The sequence below is a fragment of the Choloepus didactylus genome, chromosome 2 (genome assembly GCF_015220235.1).
Source record: "Choloepus didactylus isolate mChoDid1 chromosome 2, mChoDid1.pri, whole genome shotgun sequence".
In the NCBI taxonomy this organism is placed as follows: domain Eukaryota; kingdom Metazoa; phylum Chordata; class Mammalia; order Pilosa; family Megalonychidae; genus Choloepus; species Choloepus didactylus.
In genome coordinates this window covers 177,996,407-178,010,137 of record NC_051308.1, presented here as the reverse complement: position 1 = coordinate 178,010,137, position 13,731 = coordinate 177,996,407, and the positions used below count along the sequence as shown (strand labels likewise).

General features: G+C 39.0%; 1 protein-coding gene across 1 annotated transcript in view; it reads left to right on the top strand.

The window, feature by feature from the left end:
- Nucleotides 1–13,731, top strand: part of IL12RB2 (interleukin 12 receptor subunit beta 2) — an 87,268-nt gene that overhangs the window by 35,948 nt on the left and 37,589 nt on the right. Inside the window, exon 8 of the mRNA XM_037826956.1 lies at nucleotides 8,207–8,284. Coding sequence (XP_037682884.1) covers nucleotides 8,207–8,284 — 78 coding nt within the window. The remainder of the gene's footprint in view (nucleotides 1–8,206; nucleotides 8,285–13,731) is intronic.

Sequence of the window (13,731 nt, the reverse complement as noted above, 5' to 3'; positions counted from 1 at the left end):
TGCTCTAGGTGCTGTGTCTCTTCTGATCTTTTGATCTGGGTGCTTGGGCTTGGGTTATCCATATCGTCTGGTTTTTTCATATGCTTTATAATTTTCTGTTGTTTTTGGCCTCTTGGCATTTGCTGAACTTGATAGGGTTCTTTTAGGATTTGTAGACCAATTGAAGTCCTTATCTCTAATTTATCAGATCTACAGCTTCGTGGAGTACACTTTCTCTAACTAACCAGCAGGTGGCGTCCACGAGCCACCTGTTCTCCACAAGCCAGTTCTCCCCTGCTTAGCCTTTTTGGTGAGTGGGGGAGTGAGTCTTGTGGGGTCCAATTGGTGTACCAAGCTTGCGTGTGTAGTTGGTGTTGCCTGCCCTGTATATGGGGTGTGTTTCTGGGAAGTCAGGGAGGGGGGGTGGCTCTAACAATCAAATCTCCCTGGTGATCCTAGAGTTTTAAAGCTGCTGCAATAGTCTAATCCTTCAGTTCAGTCCTGCCACAGTTTGTCTCTGCCACTGACCCACAAGTCCTTGGTATTGGCGTATGGCTCCTGAGACTTGCAAGTGGGCCCCTCTTCCAGGCTGTGCACCCCGGGTCCTCTGTTGAGGGATGACTGTGCTATGTCACAGGTGAGTGCCGACCCCCCAGGGTGGTTCTGGGCTGCTGGGCTGTGTAGGGAGGCTCCCCGTCTGCTGAAATGATAGCTGAATGGGGCTTTGTTAATTCACACTGCTCCACCTTCCCAACTCTGGGACAATCAGCTGAGGTTGCAGGGAAGGCTAATGTCCACTCCCAGTTTTGTGGTGTGTGCCTGTTATTTGAAGCATTTCCATCACACTGGGTTGTCTGGGGCAGCTCTGGGCTATGGGGCTGGCAATGGGCAGGAGTGTTTCCTGTCCACCAGGATGATGGCTGTGAGCGGACACCCCCCTTTTCTTGGGAAGTTGTGGTGTTTAGTGAATTTTCTCAGCCACTGGATTATTGCCTTTTGTCTCAGAGCTCTCTTAGTTCTGCTCTTGTCTTGACCTGCCCAAATTGCAAGTCTTTGAAGCTTCCTGTATTGGGCTTCTTAGAGTAATTTTTTTAGAAAAAGAAAAAAGGATTAAAAAAAAAAAAAAAAAAAAAGGGCCCTCCTCATGGATCTAATGGGTTATTGAAATGCTAAGAGACAAAGCAATTACGGCCATTAAGGAAAGGTCCACAGGGCAGAGAGATCAGCTTTTCTTCGGGATTTGCATATGAGCCTCAGGGCCTGAGCTCTGCCCTTCCCCTTTCTATGTGCACCAGAACTCCAAAAATCCTCCACTTTTATTTTGGAGTTTTTCGTGCTGTTTTTTTCTATGTCTGTCTCCTCTCTGCTGGGCTGGCTGCTCTCAGATTCTCTGGTGTCTGGTCTCAGTCTATCTATGGTTGGAGTTTGGATCAGTAGAATGAGTTTCTGATAAGGGCTGCCACTGCAGTTCTCCCTTCTCCTTCCCGGAGCTGACGGCCCCTCCTCCCACGGGACTGAGCCTGGCAGGGAGGGGCGCGGGTCCCCTTGCCGCAAAAACTTACAGATTTCGCTGATCTCAGCAGTTCCACGTTTTCATGAGTGTTGTATGAAGTATGCCCAAAGTCAGATTGCTCTGTGGTGTCCAGTCCACGCAGTTCCTGGCTTTCTACCTACTTTCCTGGAGGAGTAACTAAAACATACAGCTCACCAGTCCTCCATCTGATTTTGTAAATACGACTGATGCATTTTTTCTTTTTGTTTCTGTGAAAATTAATGTGCCTCTATAAAGAATTTAATATGGCTCATAGTAAAATCTTGAAAGAAAGTGGACTCTAGAGACATAGCATTTTAAAATAAAATTTAATAACCAGCTGTCTGCTATCCACAAAATCTTTTAGCACTACACTACTTCAAGCCTTCCATATTCACTGCTCAGAAGAGCATCGCCAGACTATCCATAGCTATGAAAAGGATATCAAATATATTTTTCATCTAATGGACTTGTCTTTTTGGCAATTATTGGGAAATCAATTTTACTGAAGTGTATTCAAACATTTTATTGAAGCAAAAGGACATATGTAAACTTTATGACAATATTGATGAGTCATCGGAGACACAAGAAATAGCCACCTGACAGTTTTCTGAAACACTCAATTTGTGACATGGTATAGAACTTTTCATAATTTGTATAAATTTGGAACAGAAAAAATCATTGACGTATAATCCATTGCTTTATTATCTAGAACTTCTCTAGTATTAATGTGAAAAAACCTAAATTCTTATTTGAGAAATGTATGGACATGTGTATGTATAAACTAGCCTAGTGATTTAAGTTGCACTCATTTACTATGGGCCACTAATTGTTTTTGGTGACTGACACTCATCAGTGATACTTCAGTGACATTCAAAGGCCTATTGACAATGTAATACCTAATATATAAATTGTAAATAATCTTATATTATTCCTTTCTTCTTATATTAATTGCATGTCTCTTTTTTAAAGTAATTTTTTAAAATTAGTCCAATAAATTATAATTTATTCCTTCTCATTTTTAAAATAAAATTGCTTGAATTAATATTGAGCCACTTGTTGTCTGTTTAAATGCTTGTAATTTTTATAATCCAGAGCTTAACGTTATTATCCCTATTATACTACATAGTCAAAGTACTATATTTTTTAAAAATACCTCATGGATTAGATTTTGTTTATATAGAATACAGATAAAATTCTTGAAAATGGAACTTATTTTATGTTCAAGTCCAAGGTAATAAATAGGTTGAGAAATATTTGAGTTATATCACATGAGGCTAAGCTATTAACTAGGGAACCTCTAGGCTTGTGAAATCTTGTCATTCTTTCTCACATTTGATAATGACCTATTTAGAGATGTGTGAAAAGATTTTTCTTGTTTTTTTTTAAAGTGTTTATCTGTTGAATTTAAAATGCTTTGAGGCAGAACTGCTACTTTTTCATATTTCATAAAATAAACCACATCATAACAATGAGTACAGCAGCCCATTTCTGTGTGTGGATGGTCATGAATTGAATCTAGGAAGCTGGCTAATCTAGGAACCTGTACTTGGAGATACAGCATGTGTACCAAGCTCCATTGGCTTCCTTTCAGAGTCTGAATCTCCCTTTTTTGTGTTTGATCTTTCTGTGGGTTGTTCTAGCATCTCTTTTCTCTTACTCTAAGCTGTATGGTTTTCACCCCTTACCGCTGTTTTCTGTCATCAGTTTCTTTATGAAATGCCAATTGATGTAAACCTAAAAGGTGTGAAATTTTTTTAACACTTCTTCCTTCTTACCCTTTAAGTGTGTACTCATACATAATTTGGCATTTAAAAAAATTAATAGTAAGCTTTTTTTAGCTACTCTCTAAAACTGTGAATGATTTTATTATAGAACTCTTTCTTTGTAGCCTTTCCTACTCAATACTACGAAGAATATAGTTTCTCCTGGTAGATTGGACTCAGTTATTTATATCATTGCAGCTATTTACTCAACATGGTCCTTTCCCATGTAATTAACTTCAACTCCTGCCATGGTCCTCCATGAGAAACACTTTCTAAATGACTGCTTAATAAGGGGTAGGAGGAAAGGAACCACCTCCCTGTGTTAAGAGTCCTACACTCTGTCAGCCATAGAAGACAGGCCTTATACTGGGAAGCGAGCAACCACATTTTGCTTCTCATATGAAAACATCCTTGAGTTTGAAATTCACGGAGTCTACCCATGCCTGAGAATTGTCCCAGGTGGTGGGGAAGGTGATCTCTTACTGTTTAGAATAGAAGACTCAAAAAAGAAAAAGGATGAGCCATTCCATAGAGCTATCTTTTCAGTTATGTGTTTCTGTCTGTTCATTCACCATTTTTTAAAGCCTTATTTAAATGTTTTGGTCTTGTTCAACTCTACTTGGACAATTAATAGAGGAAGTGTCGCATGTTCATACTTGGGCCAGAGCGTTAAAAGAGTAGCCCTCTCCCATCACAAAGGTGGTACATGGCAGTGTTGATGGGTGAGAGATCCCCAAAGAGAGAGAAAATGTGGGGTACAGCTCTTGTCACCCCTTCCCACATTGAGAAGTCAAATAAAAGAACAGAGAAATGACCATTAGCTTTGGCAACATGGAGTTCATTGGGAACCAAAAGGAGTGCCAGTGAAATGAGGGGTCAGTGGAATGGGTTCAGCTGGTATTGGTTGAGAGGGAATGTGAAGCGAGTGAATGGAGATAGTGACAAATGACAACTCTTTTCAAGTTCTATTGAGGGGACCAGAGATATGGGGCAGTAGCAGGAGTCTATGTAGAACTTAACAAGGAGGCATAGCAGTCAATAATGACTAAAGACATGAACCTACCTTCAAAAACTTTTAAATCAAGTAAGTATTTTGTAAGACCTATTTGAATTGAGTTATTTGACAGTAAATTTTAGATACATATAGCTCTTGGAGTGGATGTCAACCAACCGAACAACTCCTGTGTAGTTCATTTGCCCACTACCTAAAACCTCTCAAGATACGCCTTTTCCATATTTACTTTTTGTTATATTTTCCATTCTCACTGTGTTTGGATATCTTTGCACTTCTCTCCATTGCATGTAAAATTCCCAAGGCTACAGGTAATGTACAGGGATTTTCTGCCCTGAGATTCAGTCGCTCTTGTCCAAGCCCCCCAGACTTGTCTTTGTCTTTAGATATGATGCTTTTCTCAGAAGTAATGAATGGCTTGGCTCTGATTTGCTTAACAGTGTTTCAGAGAATCTTAGAATCTCTGGATCTTAGACTTGAAAGAACTCTGCGAGTCTTTTAGGTCATTTAGGCCAATTTCCTACTTAATTTATGACCTCGTCTTTTTTTTCATATTGATGGTTTCTTCCTCTTTAAGCCTCCAATTTTACCCTTTAAATGGAAGGCAGTTTCATCTGGGGAGACTTGACTTCTGTGTCTCATATTTGTACTTTTAATCATTTGTATCCATTTGTTTTGAAATCACTTGAACTTATTGGTCTTTGTCTCTTTCTCACCTGCCTATAAGATAACAATTATATCTCTCTGTTGTTAGATAACACCAAGAATAGAACTTTAAGTGATTTTTTGTGATGATGAATCTCAAAGATTCTCTTCAGTGTTAGCCCTAATGTTGCTTTAAGGAACTGTGGCTTGACACCCCTCGTCACGAAGTTTTACACTTTGAAACCCATACAGATTCAACTAATGATTTCTCTCCCATAGAGGTTTAGCTGCTGGTGAACACCATTAAAATTTCAGTTTCACTTGCAATTTATCCCTCGAAGAGAGTAAGTTTTAGAATTCGATTCTTAGCTCTGCAATGATCTGTTAGGCTGTGGGTTTTTAATGATGCAATTAATGTTCTCTTTAAGTTTCTTACTAAAATGTAATTAACTGAAGATATTCTGTGCTATGGGACAAGTTAACTGGCTTTCAGTCTAAGCACATCCAAGTTTTCACCTTATTATATGATCAGGGTCTGGATTATCTAGTTTGTGGTGTGTTTAGATCTTTGCTCAATATGGTGATCTCAAATGGGACGAACAGGGTCTCTGGAGACAATGAGACCTGGGCTCAGCTCTCAGCTTTGCCATTTACCATTCTTTGTAAATCATGTAACCTTTGTCAGCCTCCTTGTCCTTAGCTGTAAAACAAGTATTATTGGATGCACATCCTGCAGTGTGTGAAGATTAAATGACATAATGTTTATAAAGTGCCCAAACATTAACTGGCCCTTGTTGGTCAATAAAGGTGTCCCTCTGTTGCTTGTGCTTTTTTCCTTTTTTCATCTGAGCTAGCAGAAAGAAGTCCCTGGCTTGATTCCTAGGTCACTCTTCATAATCCTGAAAGATTTTAAGTATTTTCAGAATGTCTTATGTAAGCATTTCTTTACCCTAAGTCCTTGCCAAAAGGGTAAATACTACCACTGGTTGGAAGAGAGGGGAATGAAAAGAAGGCTTTAGGAAAGAAAAATAGTGTTTAGAAAACACAAAAAGAAAAGACAGGAAGAAGAAGTGATGAAGGAAAAGAACAGAACAAGAAAGAGGTGCATACGATGGAGAATGGAAGTATTGCAGAGAACTCATAAGCTCGCTTGGAGCCAGGCAATTGCTGGGGACAGAGTAAAGACCTTGTTTTAGAGAATAGCACAGACCTGTTTTCAAAGCCTGGCATCTGTGCTTATTAGTTTGGGGGCCTTGAACAGGTTCCCTAACCTCTCAGCACTTTGGTTTTCAAACGAAGAAAGTAATAACAGCTGAATTTACTGAGTGCTTGCCATATGTCAGGCAGTATTCTACTCATTTAAATTCTCACATCAGCCCAACTTGATATATAGCATTGTTATCCTCATTTGACAGCTGAGGAAACTGGTTGAGCACACGGTTAACGTTTGTGCAAGATTGCAAAGCCAGGATATTTTAGTCTCCTTGGCTGCTCATACCACACAGTGGTTTGGCTTAAACAATGGGAATTTATTTGCTCACGGTTTTGAGCTTAGGAAAAAAGTCCAGATTAAGGTATCATCAAGGCAATGCTTTCTCCCTGAAGACCTGTGGTGTTCTGGGGCTGGCTGCTGGCAATCCTTGGACCCTAGCTTGTCACATGGCACATGGTGGCATCTCCTGGTCTCTCCCTTCTCTTCTGGGTTCCATCATTGTCCAGCCCGTTGTTTCCTGTGGCATTGTCTCTCTCTCCGAATTTCATTTTGCTTATAAAGGACTCCAGTAATAGGATTAAGACTCATCTAATTGAGGTGGGACACACCTTAACTGAAGTAACCTCATCAAAAAGGCCTACTTCCATAGTGCTTAAAAGATAACTTTAAAAACCTCTACTTAAGTGCTAAAATTGTGCAGATCACAAAAGTTTACAATTAAAAAAAAAAGTAAGGAAAGAAAAAAAAAGTCCTACTTACAATGAGTTTATACCCACAGGAATGGATTAAGTTTAAGAACATGTTTTTCTGGGGTATACAGCATCAAACCACCACACAGGATTTGCACATATGGACTCTCTCTGAAGCTCTCACTTTAACCACTGCACTAAAGTTACTTCCTGGGGTCTGAGGAGGAAACAAGATGGCACTTGTGAATGGGCCCACACAGGGCCTTCCCACAATCTGTGCTCAGCACCTGTTAGTTCTTTTCCTTTCACTTTTTCTCTTCTCCTCTCCCTGACTGCTTGTCTTCTGTTACCCAGGTGGGGACTTACTTTTCTGGAAATGTCCATCTGGTTAAATAGAACTTGATACTTCAGAAGGAATCTCAATGTAGCTTCACCTCAAATACTCTCTAAGTTTCACGGTTTAGACAGGTTGGTGCAGTTGAAGCCTATTTTCAGTGGTTGCTCTTATTGATTCTAAACTTGGCTGTGAATCAGAACAAATCTCAGTGACTGATAGTGGGGGAAATAAAACTACTTTACACGCACATACACTCACACACACACACACAGGAGTTGATTATTCAGTCTCTTTTCAAATTGTGCCATTTTTGACCATTGTCTTACAGATTGGAGTTTATTTCTTCTAAAAGTTCAGTCTGTGTTTGAGCATCAAGTAGATAATATTGCCTGACCTGTTCATTTGTTCATTCATCATATAACAAACACTTATTGGGAGCTTAATACATTCCAAGTTCTGTGCTAGGTATAGGAAATATTAGGATGAATGAGACAGGTCTTGTCTTACCATTATGAAACCAAATAATTATACTACAGTAGGGTAAATTCAAAAATGGAGGTGAAAATAGGGTTTGTCATTTGTATTTATATCTTGTACTTTTTTTAAAGATCAACAAATGTTTTTTTTCCTTTTGGTTTATGTCTTTACTTTTCTGTTTGAGAATTCTTTCTCCATTCCAGTAAGAGAAATAGTCACACATATTTTCTTTGAGTTATTTTATTAATACATGTTTTTAAGAGTAAGGTGAGAATCTGTTTCCTCTTCCTTCCTCTTTTTTAAACATTTGTTTTTAAAGTAATCTTGTGTTTTCTGACTTTTATGGCTAAAGATATACATGTTTTTGTTAAACAAAGAAAAAAGAAAAATACTGGAGCACAAAGCATTGAAATTACTCTATTATCCTACTTTCCTGGCATTATTATTGAAATAAACAATTGATGTTTATTTAACAATGTTTATTACATATATAAATACATATAATAAATGCATATATATAGACACATGAAAAATATGTTTTTTCTCCTTCAAAACAGAGCCCACTGGTATGTTAGATGTCTGGTACCTGAAACAGCACATTGACTACAATAGACACAGATTTCACTTTTCTGAAGGTAAGTTTTCAGACAACCTAAAACTCAAGAGAATTATATATTTGAATGATGAATTCCAAGGCAGAAAAGACCTTCCATTTCCATAGTGAATTTGATAGGAGGCTTCAGTGACTTTGTTGGAGCTCATTTTCTCAGACATATCCTATGGTACATGACTCAGTGTCATTTGCCTTTGCCAGATAAGGACAGGAGCTCTGACTGTGTTCTCTGCCCTGCACAATCACATCCTCTCCTCATCCCACCCCCCAATCAATCAAGGCCCTTTTCTACCTCCAGGCATTGCCTACCCTCTAACTACAACTACACTATCTCTTTTGATTCTTATCCTCCCTTCTACTGACTCCCTATCTCTCCTACACACATATGCCAGCAGTGACCATACAACCTTACTTATTAATTGTTTAGGAAATAAAGGAAAGGAAACCTTTACATGGGGAATTTCAGGAATATATTTTCTGTAGCCATTGAAAAGTCTATCGAATATAGGAGATATATTCCTGACTAACAGTAGTAGAAAATAACAGCAATAGGAATACAAAGCAGCCCTCAAGAACAGTAGTAACATTGTCATAAATCACACAACCTTCCAGAAAACAATGAAGCCCAATTTTTTTTTATTAAGAGAGGTTGTAGTTTTACAGAAAATCATACAGGAAGTACAGAGTTCCCATATACCACCCCGTCACACACAATTTCCCTATTATTAATACTTTTTCTGAGGATTGTCCTTTTGTTACAATTGATGAAACAATATTATTATAAATATACTGTTAGCTGTAGTCTACAGTTTACAATAGGGTTTCACTGTGTTGTGCAGTTCTATGGTTTTTAAACATTTTTATTCTGGTAACATATATACAACCTAAAATTTCCTGTTTTAACCACTTTCAAATATACAGTTCATACATACAATTTCATTCACAATGTTGTGCTACCATCACCACCATCCATTACCAAAACTTTCCATCAACCAATCAGAAACTCTGTACCAATTAAGCATTAACTTCCAATTTCCTATCCCTCTACCACTGGTAACTTATATTCTAGTTTCTGGCTCTATAAATTTGCATATTCTCATTATTTTATATCAGTGAGATCATGCAATATTTGTCCTTTTCTGTCTGGATTATTTCACTCAACATGTTGTCTTCAAGGTTCATCCATGTTGTGGATGAACTTGTGTATCAGAGCTTCATTCCTTTTTATGACCGAATAGCAGTTCCTTTTTATGACTGAACAGCAGTTCATTTTGTTTATCCATTTATCTGTTTATCTGTTGATGGACACATGGGTTGCTTCCATCTTTTGGAAATTGTGAATAAGGCCACAATGGACATTGGTGTACAAATACCCATTTGAGTTCCTGCTTCCAGTTCTTATGGATATATATCTAGAAGTGGGATTGCTAGGTCATATGGTAATTCTATACTTAATTTTATGGGGAACCAGTGAGGCCTAACATTATTACAGAATGTGAAACTTTCATTAAGTGCCGAGAGCTGGCATCATCATTTCATTTAATCCTCAAAAAAAAAAAAAAAAAATGCAAGGTGGATAATCTTATTCCCACTTAACAGAGAGAGTAAGCACTTGCCCAACTTCATCCGGCTACTAAGTGCAGAGCTGAGACTGAAACTCCATCCAACTCTTTCCACCACTTCATGACTCATCCTTGTTGAAAGGAAATAGTATTTGAATTAATATGCTGATTGGCATTACTCATAAGAAGAGGTTTTGGGGTGAGCTGTACTCCTCTTTATTTCCCCAAACTCATATCCCTTTTACTACACTTCTTCCAGTTAAGGGTAATAAACAGTTTTGGAATTAGGAACCTGATGAGCATTAAAACAAAAGAGCCAGAGCACCGAATATAAAGTCTTCTGGTGGGGTTAGCATAATTGATAGTGATACTGTGCAGTCATCTTCCATTTTAAGAAATGAACCAGGCAAGAATTAAGCTCTTTCTCCCTCTTTCCCCTTCTCTTTCTCATACACAAGATGTCTGGTATAAGAGATCACTATAAATAGCTTGGTGAGTCATAAACAAGCTCTTCACTTTGAAACTAAAACTGCAGCTCAAAACTTATTTTAAAATAAAACCACTTTTAATGGGAAGACAGTTCTCAATGCAAGACATTTAGAGCAGCCATAATTTGTAAATATTTTTAAAAAAACAGCTCAATTCTTGGCTATTGGTTGTCATTTGCACAAGTAAATGGTTAAAACCAAAATTCCTTTCCTATAGATTCCTTCTCCAAAAATGCCCTCAATAGTGATCTGAAGGATATGCTGTTTTAGTCCTATTTCACTCCTTTCTACTCAACGATTTCTCTCGGTGGAATGAGGGTACTGATACTGGTATCTGTGTAGCTGACAACATCATTGTGGGGATCAAGTAAATGAGAGAACACAAATGTAGAAAGAAAATCACTAGGGCCACCAAGGTAAAACTAAATGGTGCTACATCATGAAGTTTTATCCTGGCAATGAAAGCAACATGCCCAGTGCCATGCCTCATGGTGCTTCTCAGTGTGACAAAGATAATTTATGACAAGGACGATCATGGTACTCTGAATCCAGTATCAGAGTGAAGTCAAACATTTGTTAGCCACAGGCAATAAATACTTAGCAAATGCACATGTGCAAATTCTTCTCTGCTGTTCATTTTCATCTTGTCCGTATCCTCACAACGCTTATGTTCTAAAATGAGATCCTGGAATTAGAAAGGACTCAATGCCCCCCTAGCTCACTCCTCCTCCCATTATGAACGGGGCTCCTGCTCCAGCCAGGACAGACAGATGTCTCCACTGAGGCCTTCTGGGACAGGAAGGACCCTACTTTTTAGGGCAGCCTGTGCTGTGGTTGGTTTTCTCTTACCATTAGAAAATCTTTCCTTTTGTGGAGCCAGAATTGCAGTAGGCCCAAAAAGGATACTTTGGACTGGTACTGGTCCATGTAAGAAACCCAAAACATAAATGCTAGAAGCTTCTACAACTTGATACCAGATGGAAGTCATGACGGAGCAACTTCAAAACTTTCAGTGATTCTCCAGGGTGGTGGTGGCACAAGAGACACATCTAAATGTCAGACTAGAAAGAAAGAGCTGCAGCCAGATCAGGTGCTTTGTGTAGAGCACAGACCACACTTCACTGGGAAAGGTAGCAAAGACCTGTTTATGGTGGCTTTTGTCTGTTTTTAGCTTTGGACAATACTGGGAAACCGAGGAGAGGAACACTCAGTCACTGTAAAGTGGGGAATTTCAGGCCTTGGCACCAAAGAAAGCCCAAAGTACAACCTGGTTAGCCTGTGAACACCATGACAGCACGTTTCTCTTGCATTTGGGGAAACGTGAGATGACCTTTCATTTTTGTAGGATGCTTGCATTAGAGGAGAAGAACTCGGTGCTGAATGGGTCCAGCTGTGCGTGTGTGAGAGAGAGAGAATGGATGTATGTGTATGTATGAAGGTGAGTATGTGTGTGTATGTGTGTGTGTGTAAATGTGTGATATTTGTGTATATATGTGAGGGAGGTATGAGTGTGTGAGTATGGGGGTGAGAGTATGTGTAAATGTGTGTAAGTTATGTATGTGAGTGAGCATAAGGGGGGTTTTAATGTGTAGAGGTGTGTGAGTGAGTGTGTGTGTATGTGTGAGAATGTGTAACAGTGAGTGAGTGTGAGTGGGAGGGGTGGGTGTGGGTATTTGTGGGTGGATGTGGTATGAATGTGCCCGTGTGTGTATGTACAAGTGGTGAGTGTGTGTGAATGTGTGAGTGTGTTTGTTGAAGGTAAAGGAGACTTTGGCTTTGTTGTTATGGTATCCATGTGTTTCCTCATTTTCCCACACCTTGTTTTCTCCTCTGAAAGCTTTGTTTCCTCAAAAATGCTCTGTACTATTTTTTATCATAGTTGTTTTTAAGAGAAAAAAACTTTCTATGTTGAAGTAAAAAAGTGCATCCTAGTCTATGAGATAAAACAAGAACACCTGAGTATTGTTAAAACTACAAATAAATAACATAACAACTCTTCTGTAAGTATAAAATGTTGCTTCGTCACCAGCAGCCCTAGGGCTGTGTTTGACCCCTTCCCACTTGGGGGCTTTGAGCAATACCCTCCCTCATAGTCCTTCTGTCATCTCTTCCTATGCAAAGCTCTATATGGTTTCCTTTGCCTTGATTAAACAATTCAATCCATGATTCCAATACACTTTTCTTCCACTTAATATGACATGTATCCTCTAAGAATAAAATCACCCTGAAAATATGGATAGTGTGTGAAAAAGGTATGACAACGGGTCAAAGCCATGTTTCCAATTTCCCTGTTGATCTCTTCAAAATACTTTTACAATCTTGATACTAGCAAATCCCAAACTTCCTGAAATTATTGTGGAGGCTATGGGTCTGGAAGAAAAATGCCTGTGTATGAATGAAGCTGAATTCATTCATTCATTTATTTCTTCATTAATTCATTCAAACACATATTTTGAAGCCCCTCTTTAGTGCTAGATGACATGCCACATACCATGTATGTAGAAGTGAAAAAGACATACATGTCGTATAGTTCACAGTCCAGTGAGGGGAGAGGACTAAAAGCTAGGATGACATGGGTACTTGGGACATTCGGAGGACTTCAATGGTCAGTAGGATGAAGGTCAGGCTTGTCCCATAGAGAGGAGGAGTGGGTGGGTGGGGGGTCAGAGAGAGACCTCTGTGTGGGTAATACCGGAGCTGAGCCTAAGAGAACAGGTAAGCCAGGACAAGGGTGGGGAGAACATTCAGTGGGAGAGCCTTTGGAGATTGAGGATACAGCATGTAAAATATTGCTTTAGTGAAGCGCCATCCCATAGATAACACAAGCCACACATATAAGCCACATATGTAATGCAAAATTTTCTGGTAGGCACAATTTAAAAGGTAAACTGAAATCAGGTGAAATTTGTTTTAATAGTATGTTTTATTTTACCCCATATATCTAGGATATCATTTCAATATATGTAATCAGTATTTAAAAATTATTAATGAGCCGATTTTACATTCTTTTTTCCTACCAAGTCTTCAAAAACCAGTGTGTATTTTACACTTACAGCCCATCTCATTTTGGACTAGCCACATTTCAAGGCCTCGATGGCCTCTTGTGGATTGTGGCTCCTGTACTGGACAGCATAGCTCGAATGCCTTGACAAGCAATAAAGAAGAAAGTTAAGAAAACTCGTAATTCCAAAAGACAGTTGGTGTTTTCTATCCATTTATTAAATGAAGTAACTCATTTTGATGAACAGCTACCCTCAAACCTTGCATCTGAGGAGAGAAGGCAAGAGGGAAGAGAAAATAGCAAGCCCATCCACCAAGCTTACCCCACAGAGAGAACACAGCACAGGCACTGAGAGACCTGCCGTGGCTGGGGGCAGCTTATTGTCTCTTTCTCCCATAGTTCTCTTTCTCATATGGAA